The 26,695-nt window shown below is 46.6% G+C and overlaps 1 protein-coding gene across 1 annotated transcript; it reads left to right on the top strand.

Moving 5' to 3' along the window:
* The first annotated feature begins 696 nt into the window (after positions 1-696).
* Positions 697-5,541, top strand: RAX (retina and anterior neural fold homeobox). The gene is made up of 3 exons (XM_033237788.1): positions 697-1,172; positions 1,479-1,732; positions 4,571-5,541. The coding sequence occupies exons 1-3, from the start codon at positions 884-886 to the stop codon at positions 5,063-5,065; spliced, it is 1,038 nt and encodes a 345-aa protein (XP_033093679.1). The 5' UTR covers positions 697-883; the 3' UTR covers positions 5,066-5,541.
* The last annotated feature ends 21,154 nt before the right edge of the window (positions 5,542-26,695 follow it).

Genomic DNA, 26,695 nt, shown 5'->3' with positions numbered 1-26,695 from the left:
GAGGGAGGGGGGCTGCCTGCGCTCAAGTCCGAGGGGACTGGGAGGAGTTAAAACAAATATAGACGGACAAACTAAACGCGAGGTCTGGGACTTCGTACAACCGAGCCAAGAAAGGAGTGGGTCCAGAAAAGGGAGACAGCGAGGGGAAATTCAAACTGGGACTAGTGCGGGGCTGGGAAGCCTTCGGCTGGGCCTCGGCGCTTCCAGGGGACGCAGGCCAGGGTGGCGCCCCCGCCGAGGTGAACCAGAGGGGGCGAGACGGGCGAGTCTGAAGTTGGGAAGGGGTGCGTCCAAGGAGCCAGGTGACCCCCAGGGATTAGTCTGAAGTGAGAGGGTAAGCCCGAGGTACAGGGAGACAAGGGGAGAGATGAGCCCAAGGGCGTCGGCCCCACTGAGGCAGGACTAGGGGTGCGCCGCGATCAGGTTCCCCGGAGTATCAAGCATCGCGCCGCCGATCCCCGGAGTGCGTTTGTAAAGCTTTAAACAGATCAAGAGGTGGGAGGGGAATGTTTCTAGTGCTGGGGGTGGCCAAGAGAGGACCCTGTGGCTGGGCCGGGCGAGGACACGCCCCTCTGTGGAGGGAGGGGCCTAGAGAAGGGGCTGGGTCCCGGGCGACAGCGGAGGAGCGGAGGGCCAGTTGGCTCCCCGCCTTTAGCTCCAAGAGCCCCAGCTACCCCGAGCCCGAACTTCCGACTTCTGGGACTAAGGCTGCAGCGGGCTGAGCGCTCGGCCACCCCCAGCGTGCGCAGCCCGGGTGGGCTTCGCCCGCAGAGCTTAACTTAGGGTCCGGACCCTTCGGGTTGCACCGCCGCACTCGGAAAGAGCCGGCTTCGAGGCTCTCCTCTCTGTCTCCAAAGCGCCCTCCCGCCTTCCGGCGCACCCCATGCACCTGCCGGGCTGCGCGCCAGCCATGGCCGACGGGAGCTTCTCGCTTGCCGGCCACCTGCTCCGCAGCCCGGGAGGGAGCACCTCGCGATTGCACAGCATCGAGGCCATCCTGGGGTTTACCAAGGACGACGGGATCCTCGGCACCTTCCCCGCGGAGCGGGGCGCCCGGGGCGCGAAGGAGCGGGATAGGAGGCTGGGCTCGCGGCCCGCCTGCCCCAAGGCGCCCGAGGGAGGCGCCGAGCCCTCCCCGCCGCCAGCCCCGGCGCCCGCCCCCGAGTACGAAGGTGAGTACTCACCCCTGGCTGTGCGAGGCCTTCGGGCGCCCGAGCTTAGGAGTTTGCCAGACGAGAGTGCCCCTTCCTTAACTTTTATTAAGGCACCTGGGCGCGGGGTTGGGGACTCTTGTTTATGGCGGAAGCTTCCAATTTGCATTCAGAGAAAGCTTAGGACCCCATCGCCGCCCTCACCCCGGACCTCCCCGGGCCATCTCGGAGCCCGCAGGCGGGCTGGCCAGAGCCCACGGCGAGGAGGGGTCGCCCCAAGGGTGCTCTGGGGAGTGTATCTGACCCTCCCGGGCCTCGTCGCCCCAGCCCCTCGCCCCTACTGCCCCAAGGAGCCCGGGGAGGCACGGCCGAGCCCAGGACTGCCCGTCGGGCCAGCCACCGGCGAAGCGAAACTGTCAGAGGAGGAACAGCCCAAGAAAAAGCACCGGCGGAACCGCACGACTTTCACCACGTACCAGCTGCATGAGCTGGAGCGCGCGTTCGAGAAGTCCCACTACCCGGACGTGTACAGCCGCGAGGAGCTGGCCGGCAAGGTCAACCTACCCGAGGTCCGGGTCCAGGTAAAAAGCCCAGGGTGAGAAACTGGGATCCGGGAGGGCCCGAGGCCCAAACTGCGCTAATGCTTCTCGGAATTCACGCGCGTTCATGCATTTATTACTGTACTTCCTCGACTTGGCACGCCCAGAGTCCCAAGGGAGAGGCACAGATCTTCGATGTTCCCTGTGCACCACCTTCAAGTAGTATGTTCCTGTTTGTAGTAAGAGCTCCCCTTTGGGGGTTTCCCTCTTCTAAGCTAAAAAGAGAAGAAGGGAATGACTTGCAAGATGAAGAAGCCGACAGCTCATTAGACATAGCCAGGAAGGGGTTGGGGATTGCTGAGTGGAAAGGGAATGCAGGTAGGGATCGAAGGTGACAGGATTGGGGCCCCAAATGCCACCCTCGTCACTAACTGCGTATACTGAGTTGAAAACGAAAACCCCGTTTCCTTGCAAAGGGCCTGGCACCTCGCAATTGAAACTTTGGTTGGATTTGTTTAAGAAACTGACTTTTCCTTTTCTGGTGCACATCCAACCAAACTTCTCGCTGCAAAGGCCTTTTCTTTTTATTGTAAAGAGGTTTTCGCTTTAATTAAAGCTGAATTATCTTTAATCCCCGATCATTAAAATATTTGAAAGCCTTAAATATTTGCTAGTCATCTGTGAAAAATCTGGGAGGATTTCCAAATTGGGAGAGTTTACAGAGGGCTGAAAGAGAGACACTGGGAACAAATTTCACTGCATCTGAAAGGCAGTGGAACTAAGATGGGATTTTTGTGTGTGTCTAATAAGTTAGACTTCCAGGAAATGAAAATACTCAAGTGTTTGGAGCTTTTATCCATGTCTTAAAAGTAAAAGAGGACAAGATGCTGCCTTTTTTTTTTTTTTTTTTTTTTTTTCTGCTTAGTTTAAGAGTTGAAAGTAATGAGTAAAAGTCATGGCTTAAAAAATATAATTCCCTAATGTGACTTGGGATTAACCAGCAAGGACAGTTCAATGTCTCCTAATTTAGGGCAGTAAAGCTGCAATGATTTCACTGAAGGGATGGAAATTTTAGCACCTGCTTTTAAGAAAGGAAAGATGGGAGAGGGAACGAATACAAGAGAAAGAAGACAGGCAAAGCCTCCCAGTACCCTACAGAATTCAAGCAAATTCAATTCAGCTCCCTGGGGACCTGAGCCCACCTGCATCCTCCTCATTACTTGTTCAGGGGTTTTGGCTTCTTCTCTAAGTTGTGAGATTCTTGAGAACAGTGTCTGTGACTTCTTTGTGACCACAGGGCCAGCACAGCACCCAGCATATGGCCATTCTTAACACATGACTATGATGTAATCAGATGGTAGAGATACTAGGCAGGATCTCCCGCACTGAGGGCAGCAGTAGAGCATCACCACAACCGACCTCAATCCTTCTGTCTATAACCCGGGACACTGGATCTGAAGGCTACAGCTGACAGACAGGGAAGCTGAGGAGGTGATGGGACAGGATCCCTCACCAAAATCAGTGTTTCTTTTCTCTGCTGTTGGCAAATATCTAATATTTAAGGAAGACTTGAGGTCTTAGATATGCAGCTGAATCTTTTCTGGGATGGTACAGTGTACTTACACTTTTGTTGTTTCTCTTTTTCTCCCTAATTACAGCCGCTCACACACTTGCCCTGCGGTGTTTACATGCTGAATTGCTGTTCTTTCAGCTGTCCTAGGGAGTCCCCTGCCTTTATTGACTGAAAACTACTTTCTCCCTTTTAAGGTTGCGACAATCTCCCCATTTCCCTTCATAAATATAGCACTAAAGCCACCAGTTTGGCTAAAGTTCTTTTGTGTTCTCTACTAAACGGATTCTCTGTCTTGCCTATGAAGGTGGAACTGGTAGTAAAAATGTAATTACACATTTTCCAGCGCTTTTATCAAATCAGTAATGAAGTTTCATTGGAAGAAGCCCGACGTTACTCTTGGCAAGAACTTTGTATATATAAAGAAGAAGAAGCAAAAAACCTTGTCATTGAGCTAAAGTCTTAGGGTAATGTCAAAATTAGCTTTGTAATGTAAAAGTGGATATAATAGACTGGAATGATTATACCCTTTGAAAGTAATAAGAAACAGCAGAAATAGTAAGCAGATATTAATTAAATAAAAATAAAAATATTAAAGCAGCAATTCAAATATGCTTGGGGCAAATTAACCCCACTTGCTCCTATCTAGTTATCATAACCAGTAATCCGTGAAAATACCTGAATTTTAATTCCCATTCTTGCCAGTTACTCTACTTAACAATATTTATTTATACCTGTATTTAGAGACAAAGGGTAGGTAAAGCAGAGAAAGTCTGAGACCAAACTACAGCAACTTAAGAGCTGTACCATACAGAGAAGAAGCAAGTGTAAACTGTTAGGAGGGGCTGCCAACCAGCAGGTCACAGAAAATTGGTGAGATCTCATTTCAAAGTTCTACGATCAGATTGCAGAGTCAAATTCACTTTTTTTCTGAGCTCCAGCTCTGTACTAGGATTTGGAAACAGATATAACCACAGCTATGGATGAGATAAGCAGAGAAAAGGATGGGACGCCACGGAGGACTAGGATGGGACAAAGAGACTCAGAAGAGGCGATAATGGAGAGAAGAGGCAAAAAATAAAATAAAATAAAAATAAGGGTGGAAAAGAAAAGAGAATGCTAGGTGGGAGGAGTCAGAGTGGGTGGAAGGAAGAAGATCCCGGCCCGCGCTCCGCAGGTGCCTAACAGTTGCGCCCCTAGTTTTATTTGAGGAGGAGGGAGTGGAACCTGCCGGGCTGAACCTGCTCAGGTTTGGGGACGCGGCCGCAGCCTCCGCTGCCGCCCGACAGCCCCTGTGCTCTCTCCTGCAGGTGTGGTTCCAGAACCGACGGGCTAAGTGGCGGCGGCAGGAGAAGCTGGAAGTGTCCTCCATGAAGCTGCAGGACTCGCCCCTCCTCTCCTTCAGCCGCTCTCCGCCCTCGACGACACTGTCGCCCCTCGGGGCGGGTCCGGGCAGCAGTGGCGGGCCGGCTGGGGGCGCGCTGCCGCTGGAGTCCTGGCTCGGGCCGCCGCTGCCGGGCGGGGGCGCCACGGCGCTGCAGAGCCTGCCCGGCTTTGGGCCGCCGGCGCAGAGCCTGCCAGCCAGTTACACGCCGCCGCCGCCGCCGCCCTTCCTGAACTCCCCACCGCTGGGCCCCGGCCTGCAGCCTCTTGCGCCGCCGCCGCCCTCCTACCCGTGCGGGCCCGGCTTCGGGGATAAGTTCCCGCTGGACGAGGCAGACCCGCGCAACAGCAGCATCGCGGCGCTGCGTCTGAAAGCCAAGGAGCACATCCAGGCCATCGGGAAGCCGTGGCAGGCCCTCTAGGGGTACTGGGGACCGTCTTGGGAGCCGACCCCGGACCGAGCGCACCGTATCCACATCCTCTCTACCAGGGACCCCCCCACTCGGCCCCTCTTTTCCTATCGCCTGCAAGCCACCGCCAGGCATAGTTCAGGGCCCTGCGCGTGCTCCCCACGCACGGGAAGAAGGGCGACTTTCAGGCCTGAGGAGAGGCTCTCTGGCCGCTTCAACACACTTCGCGGACCTCAGCCCTGCAGCTGGAGGGCAACAAGCTGCCGGGCCCCGCTGGCCACGCCGCTCCCATCCCCGCAGGCACTGGAACCTCCAGGCCCAAACAGGCTGAAGCTTCTGAACTTGGCCATTCCCAGGAGACTTGGAGATCCCCAGATAATCGTAACAGGGAAGCAGGGGAGGCGGAAAAATAGAGTTTGAGGAACTTTTGTATAAGTAGTTTCAAAGTATTTGAGAGGAGAATTAAAGGCATGCTTGTTTTGTTTCGACTCTGTTTAAGCACGCTTAGGACTTGGGGAGAGGAGTGAATATGGTTCGGGAGGAGGGTGCGCTGATGGACAGGGTGCGTCAGGGAAAGAGGAGGACTGAGAAGAAGCTCAGGGTTCCCCTGTGAAAATTCTAGGGACACTTCGCTGCACCAAAGAATCGTCCCCATTCGGAACGCTTCGGCGGCCTAGACCCGAGGCGCCATTCCCTGGAGCGGATGTGCGCGCGTGGGGTCCAGAGTGGAAGGGGCTAAGGTTCAGCCGCCAGCGCGTTCCCAGTTCCCCCGCTAGCCCCACAGTCCAGCGGCAGCTGATACTTTGAAGTCTGACTTTAATAGAAAGCGTCAAGACCAACTTCCCTAGGACGAGACGAAGTGTTCCCCGGCCCCTGGCGTCCCCGCTCTCCTAAGGGCTCCTCTCAGCTCACCAGGTAGATCTCCGGTTCGGTGCCAGTCCCTAACACCCAGGACTGGTGACTAGCGGTACGAGCACTGAGACAAAGAGATGCTTTTCCTTTTCGGAGCCGCGAAACTCTAACCTCCCCAACTCACTCCACACTCGCCAACCCAGAGTTCAGCAAAAGGCGAGTCTGGTGAGGTGCAGTGCTCGGAGAGTGTCCTGGAGCGCCCTGCGGCACCGCCTCGAGGACTAGTTCTTGCGGGCGTGCCCTGGACAGTATCTGCAGTTCTTTGGCGCCGGTTCTAGGGCGAGGAAGGAATCCCGAAATCTCAGCCCGTTTCACAAGCTCCTGAGACTCTCGGAAGAAGGAGAGTCCCGGACTTCCGCCTGAGCGTGCTCGATATCCACCGTTGACACTGGAAGCTGGGCCACGGCCAGCAGAACCTGGCCCTGGCCCACAACCCCCGTCCCTAAGCGTGCTTTCGGGATGATGCCGCCAGAGCCTTAATTAGCATCAACTGGCTACTGTCTGTACCTGTAAAGGTTTTGTGTAAAGTACCAAGACCCTGGCATGACGAAATATGGATTGTAATCACGGTCCCCCTTTCCCCGAAATTCCCTGACTGTTCTCCGGTTCCTGAAACCGACTTGGGAAAAGGATGACCACACTGGAGCTGGAAGTAGGGGAAGCCTCATCATAGTTTCCAGTCCTTTCTCTGTGGGTTCTAAGAGGCTATTGCATAACCAGGGCTGTGTACCCCTAGATCTCCAGCTGGTGCCTTGCACACAGTAGGCTGATGAGTAAAAATTTACTGAATAAATTATTTCCCCCAAGAGGTAGGGAGTAATATCTGCACTTTCCCTCTTCAGTATGTCTCCTTTCGAGAGAGGAATGGAGTAGCCCATGTGCTATCACCTCTTAGCAAGAAAACAAAACAAAACAAAACCAGAATGAGTGTTTGGCCTATCATTTGTTTCATCCTTTCATTCCCTAAGGATGATTTATTTACAGAACTTCCGACTTCATGGGCTCCAAGTGAGTACCACACTTGCCCTGTCCTCCTTCTTACCGCAGTCTTGGGCACCTGTGACCTTGAGCATGCCACCATCAGCATCTTCTTCACTTGCCTTAGATCATTGCCAAGATTATCCATTTCGTCTCCTCTGTGCTGTTTTTCAGTTCTTTCTCTATACGTTTTTCTGCTACTTCCACTTCTTCTTCTACTGTTTAGTTTCAGACGATAATAGATTTTCTTCTAAACCATCTCTCCAGGCATCAACAGAGTGAGCCATACCCAGATTTCAGAGACAAGCCCTCGGAAAATGATCACAAAAATATCAATAGCTAATGATCATTGAAGGCTTACTATGTGCCAGCACTCTTCTGAGAGGTTTACATCTACTGGCTCAGTTAAGCCTCAGCACAATTCTGCCAAGAAGATACAATTAGCCCCATTTTATAAATGAGGAGACTGAGGCACGGAGAGGTTGTCCCAGTTTACACTGTTTGTAAGTGTTTGGGACTGAAATAACCAGAAGTGTCCATCACAGTGCGTGTTGGGAAAACACTGCTGATAAGTGCTCCTTATATCAATTTTACCACAGCTCATTAGGCCATATTGGGAACAGAGATCCTGAGCGGTGGGCACTAGCTGTGCTTTCCCGAGCCTCCTGAAGAGATCGGCACACAGCATCTGCCCCAGGGTTCCCCCGTCCCCAAGCCCCGCAGGGCAGCTCTGAGGGTGGGAGATTCACTGCCAGCTCCAGGAGTAGGGGTGCAGATGGGGCGGGAATCCAGTACTTAACTCTGACTGGAGGTGAGCAGCTTGTGATAAAGAGCATTAAAACCCCGACGACCCTGAAATACCTGGGGCCTCTTTGCTCAAGCCCATGGCTAGAGAATACTCTTTGCAGAGGCGCCAGCCGAAGTTGGGGCACAAGCTTCCAAAACTAGACTGTTGGCTCTGTCTAGGACGGGCATGAGGCTTTCAGGGATCCCGAGGGAAGCCTGCATCACTTTCCCAAGAATCACATTCAAAGGTTCTTGAATCTTCCCTAATGAGGCTGCAGGTTTGGCTCAGGCGATGCCACCAGTGCCCATAGAAGGAAAACAAGAACCACATGGGTCTTACGAGGTTCCAGAAGAAAAGGCACCGTGCTGCTCCAAGAACAGACCTAGGGCAAGCCTCAATTGGTTTCAGTCAATTCAAGAGATCTGGAGATGCTTCCTTCCCAAACCCCGACAATGTCTGCTCTGCCCGGCCCTAGGAGGAAAGCAAGCGGGTCTATAGACCCGGATCCTCTTCTGCTCTTGTGAATCAGATTGGGCGGGGCTCTCAGACAATGAGGGCGGGGCGGGGAAGGACGCCGCGGATTGAACCGCGCCGAGAGAAGGGCGGAGTCAGACACTGTTGGGGAGGTGAGTTGCTGACAGACAGCTCTTTGAGCCTCAGGGAACCTCCACTGACCCAGAGAGCTGGAGCCTGCCGGGAGCGAACCTCCCCGGTGATCGTGGCCACCATCAGCCGCCCCACGGCAGTTTTTGTTTTGTTTTGTTAGAGACAGGGTCTCGCTCCGCGCCGAGGCTAGAGTGCAGTGGCGCAATCATAGCTCACTGCAGCCTCGACCTCCCATCCTCAAGCGATCCTTCTGCCTCAGCCTCTCGAGTAGCTGGGACCACAGGCGCGCGCCACCACGCCTGGCTAATGATTTTTGTTTTCACTTTTTTGTAGAGACGAGGGTCTCACTATGTGTGCCAGGCTGACCTCCAACTTCTGGCCTTAAGCGACCCTCTCGCCTAGAAATCCCAAGGCGTTGGGATTACAGGCGTGAGCCACCGCGCCTGTCGGAGCATTTTAAGTTTTGCGTTTTTCCCTTTCTGGAGCATTCTTTACGCGCGAGGGCGGCGTGTCCATAGTGCGCGCCATGGCTCCCGGCTTCTGTTGGCGATGCTCGCAGCCCAATTTCTTTCCTGTACGGACGCAGGGGACTGAGGGTTCGGCCTCTCTGGATTGCTGGGCTCCAGAGGCTCGACGTTAAGAGAACAACCGTAGGATCGCGGAGGCGCCCTCTCTCAGTGTCCTGAGGTTCCCATAGGACCGCGGAAGCGCCCTCGCTCTGGGTGCTGGGGTTCGGCGCTGCGGCCCTGGAAGGTCGGTCCAGGCTGTGTATCCCTAGTGGATTTCCTAGTTCCGAACCCATTTCTGTCCCCTGCCGGTCTGAGCCCCCACCTGCGCTCCTCAGGAGGGTGATCCGGGCTGGTGGGATGGGGTGGGGGGACTAGAAGAGAACCCCCAAGAGGGGAGGGCTTTGACCAGAGGTCAGCAATTAAACTGGGACCACCCTGCTGAATTTATTTATCCTAAATATATATTTAATGTTTGGGGAATGGGAATTGTCGAACTAGTGGAGACAATCCCTACCTGTCCCCCACGCCGCCCCAGTTAATCTAGAATCTGGTGAGGGTAGAGGGAAGGTCAATTCCTCCCTCTCTAGTCCAAATTCACCGGCTAGTTCAGAGTCTTTGCGGAGACCGCCGGAGCCCACGCGCAGGAAGCGGGGGGCGGGGGCGGTAAGAGAGTCCAGGACCCCCAACTCAGGTTCCAGAGAGCCAGAGAGCGCGTTCCCCACAGGGTCCGCTTACGGTGAGGGCACCCTGGTTGCGGACCCGAGAGCCCTGGCTGCTTCAGCATTTGATGAGATGCTCTCCCCGTCATCCACCCCTTCCAGCTCCGCCCCTCACCCCAGGCTCCCAGCCCCACTCCCAGCCTCGGCCAGTCCGCTTCTCCAGCCTCCATCCCAAGAGCTCCTTTTCACTAGCAGAATCGTATTACATGAATGGAATCCAAGCCTCCAGAAGGTGGGCAGCGAAAGACTGTCAGGGAAGATAAAATTAAAAATTAATTTATTAAAATACAGTTAAAGTAATTAAAAGCTGCACTTCTCTGCTAGGCTAGCCGGAGCTCCGCACTCGCCCTTGGTGCCTTCTTGCCCTCCTGGGAAAGGCGAGACTCCGCAGCGCCAGACGGGCGCTCCCGACCCTTGTGGAGGCGGATGGTGCTCTCTGTGACCTTGTCGTCCCTTTTATTGGGGACAAGTTCTAATAATCTGGCCTCCCCTTGTTAACTGTACAATAGTAGGCAGAGTTAATGACTCATTAGTGATTAATGCCTTTACCACGCCTTAATTGCTCACTATAAAATCCCTTTGGTAAACTGGATTAAATCATCTAGATCCTTGGCCACGTCTCCCCCAACCCTGGCAGAGGCGGAGACTGCTGGATTCCCCAGCACCCTGAGCCTGTCAGCTTTTTAATGGCAGGTGCAGTGGCAGCTCCTCTGCCTGGGAGTCAGGAGATCTGTGACCCAGTCATGATTGTGACATTGCCTGTTCGTGGGACCTTAAACAGAGTACTGTCAACAAACCTCCCTGGAGCACTACGTCTCTAAGATCTCTGCTCCCTCCTTACTTCACCATAGACACCGAAAACGTGACAGCTCATTTGAGAAGCAGCTTTCCTCTGCTCTGTGCTTAGTATAAGTGTGTGTATTTATGTTAGTGGGTTCTGAATGAATTGCATACAAGGATGTCTTCCTGTCCAAAGTTGTCTGCAAAATGTTTTTTCCAATCCTAATAGTGGCTGGATGCTGTAGTCTCTCCAGAGATATTTTTTTTTAATGAGTCTCTAGTTGTGTTCTTTCCCATACCATCTTAACTTCCTGCTGTCTTTATCTAATCTGCAGACTGTTACAAAACATGGTGGGCCTAGCCAGGCATGGTGGCGGGCACTGTAATCCCAGCTACTGGGGAGGCTGAGGCAGGAGAATCTCTTGAATTGCAGTGAACCGAGATCACACCACTGTGCTCCAGTCTGGGCAACAGAGCAAGACTCTGTCTTACAACAAGACTCTGTCTTAAAACACCACACACACACACACACACACCATGGTGGGCCTGTAATGATAAAGTCCCAACACTCAAGCAGCATGGCCTAAGGAGGGGAAATAAGGACCCAATTGTACATAAATTTCCAAAGGCCTAGTGGTTTTCTCCACCTGAACATTCCAGAAGCTATCCCAAAACAAATGTGTTCAAATAAAATCTTATTTTTTGCACTGTAGTCTCCTAAAAGCTCCTTAAAACCCTTGTTCCTCTTTCAGCATTTATATGCATCCAATGGATATGATAATAATTATTTTTTAGAGTAATTCTTAACCCCTCGAGGTAAGTTATATCCCAATTTCCTTTCTACCTTATTTCTCAGCCACATATCTTCCAAATTTTAGCTGATCACTTGGATGTCTTGAATAAAGACATTTCCCAGCTTCCCTTTCCATTAGATGTGATTAAATAATGACCTATGTCATGTAAGGGAAAACCCTTCTTATGCCCCTCCCCTGCAGTCTGTTGGCTCTGAGGCAGGCGTGATGCAGGTGCTGGGGCAGCCATCTTGGCCCATGCCATGAAGCCACACTGTGAGGATGTTGAGCAGCAGCATAGAAGAGATCCAGCTCCCTGGCTGGGAGCAGCAGCTCATACCTGTAATCCCAGCAATTTGGGAGGCCGAAGTGGGCAGATCACTTGAGGTCAGGAGTTCGAGCCTAGCCTGGCCAAGATGGTGAAACCCCATCTCTACTAAAAACACAAAAATTAGCCGGGCATGGTGGAGGGTGCCTGTCATCCCAGCTACTGGGAAGCCTGAGGCAGGAGAATTGCTTGAACCTGGGAGGCAGAAGTTGTGCCACTGCATTCTAGCCTAGGTGACAGAATGAGACTCTATCTCAAAAAAAAAAAGAAGAGATAGTCTGGGCATGGTGGCCCATGCCTGTAATCCTAGCACTTTGGGAGACCAAGGTGAGTGTATCACCTGAGGTCAGAAGTTCAAGATCAGCCTGGTCAACATGGTGAAACCGCATCTCTACTAAAAATACAAAAATTAGGCGGGCATGGTGGTGCATGCCTGTAATCCCAGCTACTCCGGAGGCTGAGGCAGGAGAATCGCTTAAACCCAGTAGGCAGAGGTTGCAGTGAGCTGAGATGGCGCCACTGCACTCCAGCCTAGGCAATAGAGCGAGACTCCGTCAAAAAAAAAAAAAAAAAAAAAATCCAGATCCAGGTTGATGACACTGTAGAGCACCATACTAGCTCTGGACTACTACCCGGGCTCTGTTTTGATCCTAATTTTTAGGGTCACTATCAACCATACCTAAATCCAATTCCTTTCTTTCAATCCTTTTTTTTTTTTTTTTTTTTATTTATTATTATACTTTAAGTTCTAGGTACATGTGCATGACGTTTATATCATGTATAACTCCCCAATGCAATCCCTCCCTCCTCCCCCCTCCCCATGATAGGCCCCAGTGTGTGATGTTCCCCTTCCCGAGTCCAAGTGATCTCATTGTTCAGTTCCCACCTATGAGTGAGAACATGCGGTGTTTGGTTTCTCTTCTTGTGATAGTTTGCTAAGAATGATGGTTTCCAGCTGCATCCATGTCCCTACAAAGGATGCAAACTCATCCTTTTTTATGGCTGCATAGTATTCCATGGTGTATATGTGCCACATTTTCTTAATCCAGTCTGTCACAGATGGACATTTGGGTTGATTCCAAGTCTTTGCTATTGTGAATAGTGCCGCAATAAACATACGTGTGCATGTGTCTTTGTAGTAGAGTAATTTATAATCCTTTGGGTATATACCCAGTAGTGGGATGGCTGGGTCATATGGTACATCTAGTTCTAGATCCTTGAGGAATCGCCATACTGTTTTCCATAATGGTTGAACTAGTTTACAATCCCACCAACAGTGTAAAAGTGTTCCTATTTCTCCACATCCTCTCCAACACCTGTTGTTTCTGACTTCTTAATGATTGCCATTCTAACTGGTGTGAGATGGTATCTCATTGTAGTTTTGATTTGCATTTCTCTGATGGCGAGTGATGATGAGCATTTTTTCATGTGTCTGTTGGCTGTATGGATGTCTTCTTTTGAGAAATGTCTGTTCATATCCTTTCCCCACTTTTTGATGGGGTTGTTTGTTTTTTTTCTTGTATATTTGTTTGAGTTCTTTGTAGATTCTGGATATTAGCCCTTTGTCAGATGAGTAGGTTGCAAAAATTTTTTCCCATTCTGTAGGTTGCCTGTTCACTCTGGTGGTAGTTTCTTTAGCTGTGCAAAGCTCTTTAGTTAATTAGATCCCATGTGTCAATTTTTGCTTTTGCTGCCGTTGCTTTTGGTGTTTTAGACATGAAGTCCTTGCCCATGCCTATGTCCTGAATGGTACTACCTAGATTTTCTTCTAGGGTTTTTATGGTATTAGGTCTAACATTTAAGTCTCTAATCCATCTTGAATTATTTTCATATAAGGGGTAAGGAAAGGATCCAGTTTCAGCTTTCTACTTATGGCTAGCCAATTTTCCCAGCACCATTTATTAAATAGGGAATCCTTTCCCCATTTCTTGTTTCTCTCAGGTTTGTCAAAGATCAGATGGCTGTAGATGTGTGGTATTATTTCTGAGGACTCTGTTCTGTTCCATTGGTCTATATCTCTGTTGTGGTACCAGTACCATGCTGTTTTGGTTACTGTAGCCTTGTAGTATAGTTTGAAGTCAGGTAGCGTGACGCCTCCAGCTTTGTCCTTTTGACTTAGGATTGTCTTGGCAATGCGGGCTCTCTTTTGGTTCCATATGAACTTTAAAGCAGTTTTTTCCATTCTGTGAAGAAAGTCATTGGTAGCTTGATGGGGATGGCATTGAATCTATAAATCACCTTGGGCAGTATGGCCATTTTCACGATATTGATTCTTCCTATCCATGAGCATGGTATGTTCTTCCATTTGTTTGTGTCCTCTTTGATTTCACTGAGCAGTGGTTTGTAGTTCTCCTTGAAGAGGTCCTTTACATCCCTTGTGAGCGTTTTTAGCATAAAGGGCTGTTGAATTTTGTCAAAAGCCTTTTCTGCATCTATTGAGATAATTATGTGGTTCTTGTCTTTGGTTCTGTTTATATGCTGGATTACGTTTATTGATTTGCGAATGTTGAACCAGCCTTGCATCCCAGGGATGAAGCCCACTTGATCGTGGTGGATAAGCTTTTTGATGTGCTGCTGAATCCGGTTTGCCAGTATTTTATTGAGGATTTTTGCATCGATGTTCATCAGGGATATTGGTCTAAAATTCTCTTTTTTTGTTGTGTCTCTGCCAGGCTTTGGTATCAGGATGATGTTGGCCTCATAAAAAGAGTTAGGGAGGATTCCCTCTTTTTCTATTGATTGGAATAGTTTCAGAAGGAATGGTACCAGCTCCTCCTTGTACCTCTGGTAGAATTCAGCTGTGAATCCATCTGGTCCTGGACTTTTTTTGGTGGGTAGGTATTAATTGTTGCCTCAATTTCAGAGCCTGCTATTGGTCTATTCAGGGATTCAACTTCTTCCTGGTTTAGTCTTGGGAGAGTGTAAGTGTCCAGGAAATTATCCATTCTTCTAGATTTTCTAGTTGATTTGCGTAGAGGCATTTATAGTATTCTCTGATGTTGTTTGTATTTCTGTGGGTCGGTGGTGATATCCCCTTATCATTTTTTATTGCGTCTATTTGATTCTTCTCTCTTTTCTTCTTTATTAGTCTAGCTAGCGGTCTGTCAATTTTGTTGATCTTTTCAAAAAACCAACTCCTGGATTCATTGATTTTTTGGAGGGTTTTTTGTGTCTCTATCTCCTTCAGTTCTGCTCTGATCTTAGTTATTTCTTGCCTTCTGCTAGCTTTTGAATGTGTTTGCTCTTGCCTCTCTAGTTCTTTTAATTGTGATGTTAGAGTGTCATTTTAGATCTCTCCTGCTTTCTCTTGTGGGCATTTAGTGCTATAAATTTCCCTCTACACACTGCTTTAAATGTGTCCCAGAGATTCTGGTATGTTGTATCTTTGTTCTCATTGGTTTCAAAGAACATCTTTATTTTGCTTTCATTTTGTTATGTACCCAGTAGTCATTCAGGAGCAGGTTGTTCAGTTTCCATGTAGTTGAGCGGTTTTGATTGAGTTTCTTAGTCCTGAGTTCTAGTTTGATTGCACTGTGGTCTGAGAGACAGTTTGTTATAATTTCAGTTCTTGTGCATTTGCTGAGGAGTGCTTTACTTCCAATTATGTGGTCAATTTTGGAATAAGTGCGATGTGGTGCTGAGAAGAATGTATATTCTGTTGATTTGGGGTGGAGAGTTCTATAGATGTCTATTAGGTCCGCTTGGTGCAGAGATGAGTTCAATTCCTGGATATCCTTGTTAACTTTCTGTCTCGTTGATCTGTCTAATGTTGACAGTGGAGTGTTGAAGTCTCCCATTATTATTGTATGGGAGTCTAAGTCTCTTTGTAGGTCTCTAAGGACTTGCTTTATGAATCTGGGTGCTCCTGTATTGGGTGCATATATATTTAGGAGAGTTAGCTCTTCCTGTTGAATTGATCCCTTTACCATTATGTAATGGCCTTCTTTGTCTCTTTTGATCTTTGATGGTTTAAAGTCTGTTTTATCAGAGACTAGGATTGCAACCCCTGCTTTTTTTTGTTCTCCATTTGCTTGGTAGATCTTCCTCCATCCCTTTATTTTGAGCCTATGTATGTCTCTGCATGTGAGATGGGTCTCCTGAATACAGCAGACTGATGGGTCTTGACTCTTTATCCAGTTTGCCAGTCTGTGTCTTTTAATTGGAGCATTTAGTCCATTGACATTTAAGGTTAATATTGTTATGTGTGAACTTGATCCTGTCATTATGATATTAACTGGTTATTTTGCTCGTTAGTTGATGCAGTTTCTTCCTAGCCTCGATGGTCTTTACATTTTGGCATGTTTTTGCAATGGCTGGTACCGGTTGTTCCTTTCCATGTTTAGGGCTTCCTTCAGGGTCTCTTGTAAGGCAGGCCTGGTGGTGACAAAATCTCTAAGCATTTGCTTATCTGTAAAGGATTTTATTTCTCCTTCACTGATGAAGCTTAGTTTGGCTGGATATGAAATTCTCGGTTGAAAATTCTTTTCTTTAAGAACGTTGAATATTGGCCCCCACTCTCTTCTGGCTTGTAGAGTTTCTGCCGAGAGGTCTGCTGTTATTCTGATGGGCTTCCCTTTGTGGGTAACCCGACCTTTCTCTCTGGCTGCCCTTAAGATTTTTTCCTTCATTTCAACTTTGGTGAATCTGGCAATTATGTGTCTTGGAGTTGCTCTTCTGGAGGAGTATCTTTGTGGCGTTCTCTGTATTTCCTGAATTTGAATGTGGGCCTGCCCTACTAGGTTGGGGAAGTTCTCCTGGATGATATCCTGAAGAGTGTTTTCCAACTTGGTTCCATTTTCCCCCTCACTTTCAGGCACCCCAATCAGACGTAGATTTGGTCTTTTACATAATCCCATACTTCTTGCAGGCTTTGTTCATTTCTTTTTCTTCTTTTTTCTTTTGGTTTCTCTTCTCGCTTCATTTCATTCATTTGATCCTCAATCGCTGATACTCTTTCCTCCAGTTGATCGAGTCGGTTACCGAAGCTTGTGCATTTGTCACGTATTTCTCGTGTCATGGTTTTCATCTCTGTCATTTCGTTTATGATCTTCTCTGCATTAATTAGTCTAGCTGTCAATTCTTCCACTTTTTTTTCAAGATTTTTAGTTTCTTTGCGCTGGGTACGTAATTCCTCCTTTAGCTCTGAGAGGTTTGATGGACTGAAGCCTTCTTCTCTCATCTCGTCAAAGTCATTCTCTGACCAGCTTTGATCCGTTGCTGGCGATGGGCTGCGCTCCTTTGCAGGGGAGATGCGCTCTTATTTTTGAATTTCCAGCTTTTCTGCCCTGCTTCTTCCCCATCTTTGTGGTTTTATCTGTCTCTGGACTTTGATGATGGTGACGTACTGATGGGGTTTGGTATAGGTGTCCTTCCTGTTTGATAGTTTTCCGTCTGACAGTCAGAAGGACTGTCTGTTGGTCTGTTAGAGATTGCTTGAGGTCCACTCCAGACCCTGTTTGCCTGGGTATCAGCAGCAGAGGTTGCCGAAGATAGAATATGCTGAACAGCGAGTGTACCTGTCTGATTCTTTCTTTGGAAGTTTCCTCTCAGGGGTGACGCCACCCTGTGAGGTGTGGGGTATCAGACTGCCCCTAGTGGGGGATGTCTCCCAGCTAGGCTACTCAGGGGTCAGGGACCCACCTGAGCAGGCAGTCTGTCCGTTCTCAGATCTCAACCTCCGCGTTAGGAGATCCACGGCTCTCCCCAAAGCTGTCAGACAGAGTCGTTCGGGTCTGCAGCGGCCCCGCTCTTTCCCAATGGACTGCAGCTGTGTGCTGTCCGCAGCGGTAGAGTCTACAGAGACAGGCAGGCTTCCTTGAGCTGCTGTGAGCTCCACCCAGTTCGAGCTTCCCAGCGGCTTTGTTTACCTACTTAAGCCTCAGCAATGGCGGGCGCCCCTCCCCCAGCCTCGCTGCTGCCTTGCGGATAGATCGCCGCAGACGGCTGTGTTAGCAGTGAGGGAGGCTCCGTGGGCGTGGGACCCTCCCGGCCAGGTGTGGGATATATTCTCCTGGTGTGCCTGTTTCCTTAAAGTGCAGTATTGGGGTGGGAGTTACCCGATTTTCCAGGTGGTGTGTGTCTCAGTTCCCCTGGCTAGGAAAAGGGATTTCCTTCCCCCTTGCGCTTCCAGGTGAGGCGATGCCTCGCCCTGCTTCAGCTCACGCTGGTCAGGCTGCAGCAGCTGACCCGCACCGATTGTCCGGCACTCCCTAGAGAGATGACCCCAGTACCTCAGTTGAAAATGCAGAAATCACCGGTCTTCTGTGTCGCTCGCGCTGGGAGTTGGAGACTGGAGCTGTTCCTATTCGGCCATCTTGCTCCGCCCCCAACCTCTTTCAATCCTTATATGCAGTCAAGTACTTAGCCCCATCAGCTTTACTTCAGGGATGTCTCTTGTATTCACCTACCTGTGCTTTTCCTCTCCCTGCCAGTTTCCCAGTTCGGGGCTTTATCATCTCACTCATGCTACATGGCCTCCCGTGGCATGCAGTGCTTCTGTTATGGCGGCACTTCCTGCATCTAGGCCCATTTTATGGTATTTCTTTCTTAATTAATTGAGGCCCCCACCCCACCTCTCTCTCTTTCTCTCCCTTTCTCAGACAGAATCTCACTCTGTCTCCCAGACTGGAGTGCAATGGTATGATCTCAGCTCACCGCAACCTGCGTTTCCCAAGTTCAAGTAATTCTGCTGCCTCAGCCTCCTGAGTAGCTGGGATTACAGGGATGCGACACCACACCTGACTATTTTTGGTATTTTTAGTACACACAGGGTTTCACCATGTTGGTCAGGCTGGTCTAGAACTCCTAACCTCAAGTGATTCGCCTGCCTTGGCTTCCCAAAGTGCTGGAATTACAGGCATGAGCCACTGCACCTGGCCTAAATTTCATTTTCAAAGAACCTCTTCAGTCTGTTGCTTCCAAAGAGCCTGGCTCTCTTTCTTTTGCTAAGCTTTGGAGCTATAAAAATATAGCCTCCACATTGGTCTCCTTATTCCTCAATCGTTTCAATCTATCTTTCACACTGTAGTCAGAATTAATTGTCTCAAACAATTCCTCTGCTTAAAAACAATTTCTTATGGCCTATGGAGGAAGAGCCAAGCTCCTAAGGATGACATCTGAGCTTCTCCCAAATTTGACCTCTTCTATCTTTCCAGGTTTGTGACTGGCATTCATACTCTACCTTCTTTCTCTCCTCCTTCTCTGTACAAATGACATCAGTGCACTCTGATTTTCACTGGACCGCCACGTACTTTTTCACTTTGAGGCTTTGAACTTTAGAACAAATAAATGAGTTCAGCTAGGTTACAGGATACGAGATCAATATGCAAAATCCAATTGCATTTCTATGTAACTGCAATGAGCAATCCAAAAATGAAATAAGGGAAACAATTCCAACCACAATAACACCAAAAGGAATAGAATAGGAATATATTTAACAAAAAGTTCAAAACTTACACTGTGAACTACAAAACTTTGTTAAAAGAAGTAAAAGACCTAAATAAATAGACAAACATCCCATGTGCACGTATCAGAAGACAACATTGTTAGGAGAGTGATAGTCCCGAACTGATCTGCAGGTTCAACATGATCCCTATTAGAATCCCAGATAACTTCCCTGTACAAATTAACAAGCTGATTCCAAAATCTATGTGGAATTTTAAGGAACCCAGCATATCCAAAAATTAATACTGAAAAAGAATCAAGAGGATTCACAGTGCCTGATTTCAAAACTTACTACAAAGCAATAGTAATCAAGATAGTGTGATACTGGTATAAGAACTGTCACATAGATCAAATGAAAGAATAAAATCCATACATAAGCCCAAACATCTGTGGCCAATTGATTTTCAAAAAGGGTGCCAATGCCATTAAATGAGGAAACAATGGTCTTTTCAATTGAAACAATTGGATATACACATGAAGAGAATGAGGCTGGACCCTTACCTCACACCACATACAAAAATTACCTCAAAATAGATAAACTACCTAAATGTAAGAGTAAAAAACTATAAAACTCTTAGAAGAAGACATGGGGTAAGTTTTTTCATGATCATGGATTATGGCAAAAAAGTCTTAAATATGATACCAAAAAAAGGCAACAAAAGAAAAAATTGATAAAATGGATTTCATTGAAATTTCACACATGTGTGCTTCAGAGGACACCATTAACAAAGTGAAAGGACAACCCACAGGATGGATGAAAATATTTGCAAATCATATATCAGATAAGGAACTTGTTTCTAGCACATATAAATAACACTTGCAACTCAATAATAAAAAGATCAGTAACCCAGTTTTGTAATGGGCAAAGGACCTGTATAGATATTTCTCGAAGAAGATCTACAAATAACCAATAAGCACATGAAAAAAATACTTGACATAATTAGTCACCAGAGAAATGCAAAACAAAATCACAGTGAGATATCATGACACACGCGTTAGGATGGCTAGAATAAAAAAGGTAGCAAGAAGTATTGGTGAGAATGTGGAAAACTGGAACCCTCATATACTGTTGATGGTAATATAAAATGGGCCAGCCACCTCAGAAAACATTCTGGCAGTTCTTCCAATGAGTAACTCAGAATTACTCCATGGCCCAGCAACTCCACTCCCAGGTAAGATACACTCAAGAGAAATGAAAACTGTATGGTCACACAGAAACTCGCACATGAATGTTTATAATAGCACTATTCATAATAGCCAAAAGGTGGGAGCAACTCAATGCTCATCAGCAGATGACCTGATAAAATGTGGTACATCCATATGATGGAATATTATTCCGCCATGAAAAGGAATGAGTACCGATACATGCTACAATATGTGTAGACTTTGAAAACAGTGTTAAATGAAAGGGGTCAGTCACCAAAAACCACATACTATATGAATGGAAATTCATATGAAAGTCCAGAATAGGGAAATCTATAGAGACAGAAAGTAGATTTGTGGTTGCTTCATGATGGGATACAGGGACATGGGGACACAGAGGGGATAGGAAGTACAAAATACAGAGTTTCTTCTTGAAGTGATTAACATGTTCTAAAATGGACTGCGGTGATGGTTGCACGTATCTGTGAACACACTGAAGACCACTGGATGGTGCACTTTGGGTAAATGGTGAGTATGTGAATTATTTCTCAATAAAGCTGTTAAAAACAAGACAAAATTAGTGTTCCCACCAGGCTCTTGCTGTTTACACACATTGCAGGCAGATACTCACATCGGAAAATTTTTCCTAAATATCATTTTCTTCATGTTGCTCCCTTACCAGTTCAGCCTATTTAGAGTCAATAAAGACACGTTGATCAGCTAACAGATATTGAGTGTCCACTAGCCTAAGTGCAGTGATAAATACATCCACAAAATTCTGCAGTTTCAAACCTCAGTGCCTTTTCTACCTTCAAGGCTCATCCACAAGATTCACTCATCCGTCTTGTTTCCCATTTATCTTCTTAGTAACAGAGATCCTCTGCTCTGAACAACTGACCTTCACAGCATCAAAGGTCATACGATTGACCTCTATACTATTGCTCGATAAATGCCTTTTTATCCAAAATTGGAGACAAGCCTAAAATGCCAGCCATCCTGGGAAAGAGAATAATTACTTAAATGCACTCTGTAATATCAAAGACTTGCTAGAGCTGCTTTTTGGCCAGTGACAGTTCAGCGAGTGGTGGGGCTTGGGTTGGAGGTCCTGTGAGGAGCAGGTATGAGAAGTGAGAGGCTTGGCCTCAAGGGAGGCTTCGCTTACTTTCACTTGCAGAGGTCAGCCCTGCTGAAATGCCGGGTTTGTTTTTCCTTCTTTATCTGGGCACACACTATATTTCCTCTGAAGGATGCTTTTTCTCTTCTCATTGCATCTTTCTAGTCTTCATTCAAAGCTCATCTCCTCCAGGGGTCTCTCTTTGCTATTATTATTGTTGTTGTTTGTTTGTTTGTTTTTGAGAGGGGAAATCTCGCTCTGTCATCCAGGCTGTAGTGCAGTAGCACAATCTCTGCTCACTGCAGCCTCCTGAGTAGCTGGGATTACAGGTGCCCGCCATCACGCCCAGCTAATTTTTTTGTGTTTTAGTAGAGTTGGGCTTTCACCATTTTGGTCAGGCAGGTCTCGAACTCCTGACCTTAAGTGATCAGTCCGCCTCGGCCTCCCAAAGTGCTGGGATTACAGGCATGTATGACTGCAGCCAACCTCTCCTTCATTTTCTTCTATCCCTGACCCACCCCTTCCTACCCCTCCCATCTCCTCCTACACAACATTTTTTTTTTTTTTTTTTTTGAGCAAATGGGTCCTCAGTTAACTTGACTGCCTGACAGTTGACCAAAAATCTGCTCAAGGCTCAAATTTTAGCCTATAAGACTTTGTACTCAAACTCAAATGGCTGGCTGAACATTCAAATGGCAGCCTTTTTTTTTTTTTTTTTAATACCTTTTTTTTGGCAGGCGGTAAGGGAACACTTCTTTCAGATCACGATCGCAGGGAGATTATTGGATTCCTTGTTGGGAGATAGTAGGAACCCTAGTTCTGCTACTGACTTGATATGTGACTTTAAGCAAGACTAGACTTCACACTGGCTAGAGTTCCTCGGCTGGGAAATAAAGGGGCTGGATTATAGGACCTGTAATATCTCCCAGCTGCAAAATTCTGATCCGGTGAACAAATTTACTTCAGAAATTTGGCTGAGGCTGCCATCTGATGGCTATCTTGAGAACTTCATCTGCTGAGTGTGCAGTAGACGCTTCTAGTAGAATGTCTTGCTCCCTCTTGCAATCATCAGCAATAAGGGCTTCAGCCAGAAAAGTATGTTTCCTTTTGAGTCCCCCCAAGTTCTTGAACTTCACTTAGATGAAAAGCTCCTCCTTTTCCACTCACATTCCCACTCAGGTGAAGTCATCTCAACCACGGGCTTTTTATATCAGTAAAGCCACCTTAAAAATCAGGAGGCTAAGAAAGCTTACACCTCCATGTTTTCATGCTGCTCATAATTCTTATCAGGAAGAAATTGGTTTTAAGTTAATGTATTCAAAGTGTGATTGACTTCACCTTTGAAACTCTCATGAACAAATATTTACCCTTTTTCTTCAATAAAATGAGCTCTACAGTAGGGCAATTCTTAATTTAATCTTTTTTCAAAAATTCAACTAAGAGTAGAATCTTCTTTTCCTTCCTTCCTTCCTTCCTTCCTTCCTTCCTTCCTTCTTTCTTTCTCTCTTTCTCTCTTTCCCTTCCTTTCTTCGTTCCTTCCTTTCTCTCTCTTTCCTCTTTCTTTCTTTTTTCTTTTCTTTCTCTCTCTCCTTTCTTTCTTTCTTTCTCTCTCTCTTTCTCTCTTCCTCTCAGAGACAAAGTCTAGCTCCGTCACGCAGGCTGGAGTGTCTGATCTCTGCTCACTGCAACCTCCACCTGCTGGGTTCAAGCAATTCTCATGCCTCAGCCTCCCGAGTAACTGGGATTACAAGCGTGTGCCACCATGACTGGTTTTTTGTATTTTTAGTAGAGACGCGGTCTCACCATGTTGCCCAGGCTGGTTTTGAACTCCTGAGCTCAGGCAATTTGCCCACCTTGGCCTCCCAAAGTGCTGGGATTACAGGTGTGAGCCACCACACCCAGCCAAGAGTAGGATTTTAAGTGCCTGCACAGTCAAAAGTATTTGATTCATACTATCCGCTTCCTGGAGCCTTCAAAACACAGCAAATGGATAAGTTTAGTCCTTCCATTAGACATTATATACTGTGGGATTTCCACTTAGGTTAGTCTCTAATACCTAGCATTGAATACCAAGGTATTAATAAGTATCCTAATGTATCACCCATCTAGAAATAGTTGCATTTTAAATTTCTGGGGACATGGTGACCAACCCAAAGGAATAATTCTTTAATAGTAGAATTTTAGGTGTGCAAGACATCTGGTGGGAAAATTCTTTGCAGTTCAGTAATTTTTATGGCCACTCTCCAATAGCACATAGGTGGCTGAGATGCTAGTGACACTTAAGGATCCCAGGTAGGAAAAGATATGTTAAAAATTTGCTTTTTTCATTCACTTGGTTCCTAGAACAGATATTAACGATCTCAGGAAGGGAATTGTCTTTTTGACTCTGGGGTATTTGTAGGAGACAGCTGTTGTATAGTAAACTAGAATTTGCCTTGGAGTTGAAAGAATTAATTTTATAAGACAGGTGCCCTTGAGCTAGTTCTTTAATTATATACCTCAAGTTACTAATCTTATAATTTGCATAATATTATCTGCCTTAAGAGTTGTTCTGAAATACTAAACTAGATCATCCAACTGGAGGTTCCAGGTAAGATTTCTGTTTATACTAAAATGGTGTCCACTCCCTTTGTTACCGGAAAAGCCAAAGGCACATCTTTCTTATCCTCTTTTTTAAAGGATCTCATAAGAAAGGTTTCCGTTAAAAACATAATTTTTGAGACTGTATCTTTCCTTCTCTTCTTTTCCCTTCCTAGATAATATGCAAGAGAAACAAAACCTTCAAACACCAACCTCAGTGAAACTAGAAGATAGTTATGACTTGAACATTAATAGAAAACTTATAGTGCAGCCCCAAATAGTCAAGATTGTCATGGAAGATACGTAGATGTGAGCCCCAAAAATCTAAGACAGTGCTCAGTTATTTTAGAAGGCGTGTTTTGCCAAGGTTGAGGACGCGTGCCCATGACACAGGCGTCCTGACAACATGTGCTTAAGGTGGTCAGAACACAGTTTTGTTTTATACATATTAGGGAGACAAGAGACATCAATCGACATATGTAAGATGAACATTGATTCTGTCTGGAAAGGCGGGACAGCTGGAAGTGGGGAGGGGGCCTCCATGTTGTAGGCAGATGAGAGACAGAGTTGCATTCTTTTGAGTTGCTGATGAGCCTCTCCAAGGGAGGCAATCAGATATGCACTTACCTCAGTGAGCAAAGGGTGACTTCGAATAGAATGGGAGGCAGGTTGGCCCTCAGCAGTTCCCAGCTTGACTTTTCCCTTTAGTTTAGTAATCTTGAGAGCCCAAGATATTTTCCTTTCACACGGATAGAAGATAGAAAGATGGCCCAGTGGTAACAGATCTCAGAAATTGCCAGCAAAAAATACACCTCTGAAAGTGAAGGGATCCACCTAATGTGTAAACGTTTATATTTTGAGTGCAAGTGCTGTGAGATTTAGTGAGGGTGAGGCAGAGTTTACTTGGAAGCCACACCGAGGGAAAGTTTCCCAAGGAAACATAGGCGATATTAGGCAGCAGCAGACCTCAGGAAACCTGAGCAAAAATGCACCTCTGAAGGTAAGGGGCTTTCTGTAAAATGCAGAAGGGAGAAAGAAGGAAATGATCAACATAAAAGCAGTAATCAATGAGATTGGAAATAGGAAGATGGAGAAAACCAGTGAAACAAAATGTTGGTTGCTATGGTCTACACGTGTCACCCTCCCCAGTCCATATATTGAAATGTAATCCCCAAAGTAACAACATCAGAAGTTGGGCCTTTGGGAAATAATGAGGCCCCCACCTTCATGGATGGGACTGTGCTTTTATAAAAGAAGCTGAAGGGGATGAGTTTGGTCCTTCCACCATGTGAGGATGCAGCAGGAAGGTGCATTCTAGGAGGAACAGGCCCTTACCAGACACCACATTTGCCATCACCTTGATCTTGATCTTGGACTTTCCACACTCAAGAACTGTAAGCAATAAATTACCCAGTCTAAGGCATTTTGCTTTAGCAGCATGAAGTGCCTAAGACACTGGTTCTTCAAATTTGTAGGAATATCACTATAGATAAGGGATATAGGAATATCACTAACAGATAAGGGATATCAAGTAAGGGATGTCACTACAGATTCTGCAGACATTAAGGTAATAAGAGAATACTACAAACAACTTTAGTTCACAATTTGACAACTTATAAGAAATGGACCAATTCCTTAAAATCCACAAATTACCGAAACTCAAACCAATTGAAATAGTCTTACAACCATTGAAGAAATTGAATTTGGCCGGGCGCGGTGGTTCACGCCTGTAATCCCAGCACTTTGGGAGGCCGAGGTGGGCGGATCACGAGGTCAGATCAAAACCATCCTGGCTAACACGGTGAAACCCCGTCTCTACTAAAAATACAAAAAAATTAGCCAGGCGTGGTGACCCTCCTATAGTCCCAGCTACTCGGGAGGCTGAGTCAGGAGAATGGCATGAACCCAGGAGGCTGGAGCTTGCAGTGAGCCGAGATCGCACCACTGCACTCCAGCCTGGGCAACAGAGCGAGACTCCGTCTCAAAATAAATAAATAAATAAATCGAATCAAAAATTCAAAAGCTCCCAACAAAAAAGAGATCCCCAGACCCAGATGGTTTTACGGCTGAATTCTATCAAACATTTAAAGAAGAATAAACACCATTATTACATAATATCTACCAGAAAATAAAAGAGAACAGAATACTTTTAACTCCTTTTATGCGGTCAATATGATCCTGATACCAAAACCAAACAACAAAGAGAAAGAAAGAAAGAAAGAAAGAAGAAAAGAAAAGAAAGAGAGAAAAAGGAAGGAAGGAAGGAAGGAAGGAAGGAAGGAACAAAGGGAGGAAGGAAGGAAGGGAGGAGAGAGGGAGGGAAGGCAACTGCAAATCAATATCTCTCATAAGTGTAGACGCAAAAATCCTCAATACAATATTAGAAAGCTGAATCCAACAACGTATAAAAAGAATTATGCATTATGATCAGGTGGGGTTTATTCCAGGTATGCAAGACTTATCTAACGTTTGAAAATCAATCATTGTGATCCACCATATCAACAAGCTAAATTAGAAGAATCATGTGATCATATTAATTGATGCACAAAAGCACTTGACAAAATCTAACACCTATTTGTGGTGTTTTAAAAAAAGTCCCAGCAAATTAAGAACAGAGGGGAATTATCTCCATTTGATAAAGCACCGCTGTAAAAAAAAGTCTACAGTTACCATCATAGTTAATGGTGAAAGACTGTATACTTTCCCCCTAAGATCATGAACAAGGTGAGGATGTCTACTTTCACCACTACTATTCGACACAGCACTGGAAGTTTTAGCCACTACAATAAACCAAGAAAATAAATGTAAGACATACAAATCAGAAAGAAAAAATAAGGTTTTCTTTATTTACAGATAACATGATTGTCTACATAGAAAATCTCAAGGAAACTATTAAAAATCTCTTAGAACTTAGAATAAACACCAGTTTGGAGTTTCTGATTAGCCTCTCCA

Source organism: Trachypithecus francoisi, unplaced genomic scaffold (genome assembly GCF_009764315.1).
Source record: "Trachypithecus francoisi isolate TF-2019V2 unplaced genomic scaffold, Tfra_2.0 Contig01474, whole genome shotgun sequence".
NCBI classification, from domain to species: domain Eukaryota; kingdom Metazoa; phylum Chordata; class Mammalia; order Primates; family Cercopithecidae; genus Trachypithecus; species Trachypithecus francoisi.
Note: the sequence above shows the minus strand (reverse complement) of the source record. Positions and strands in the feature narration are given on the sequence as shown.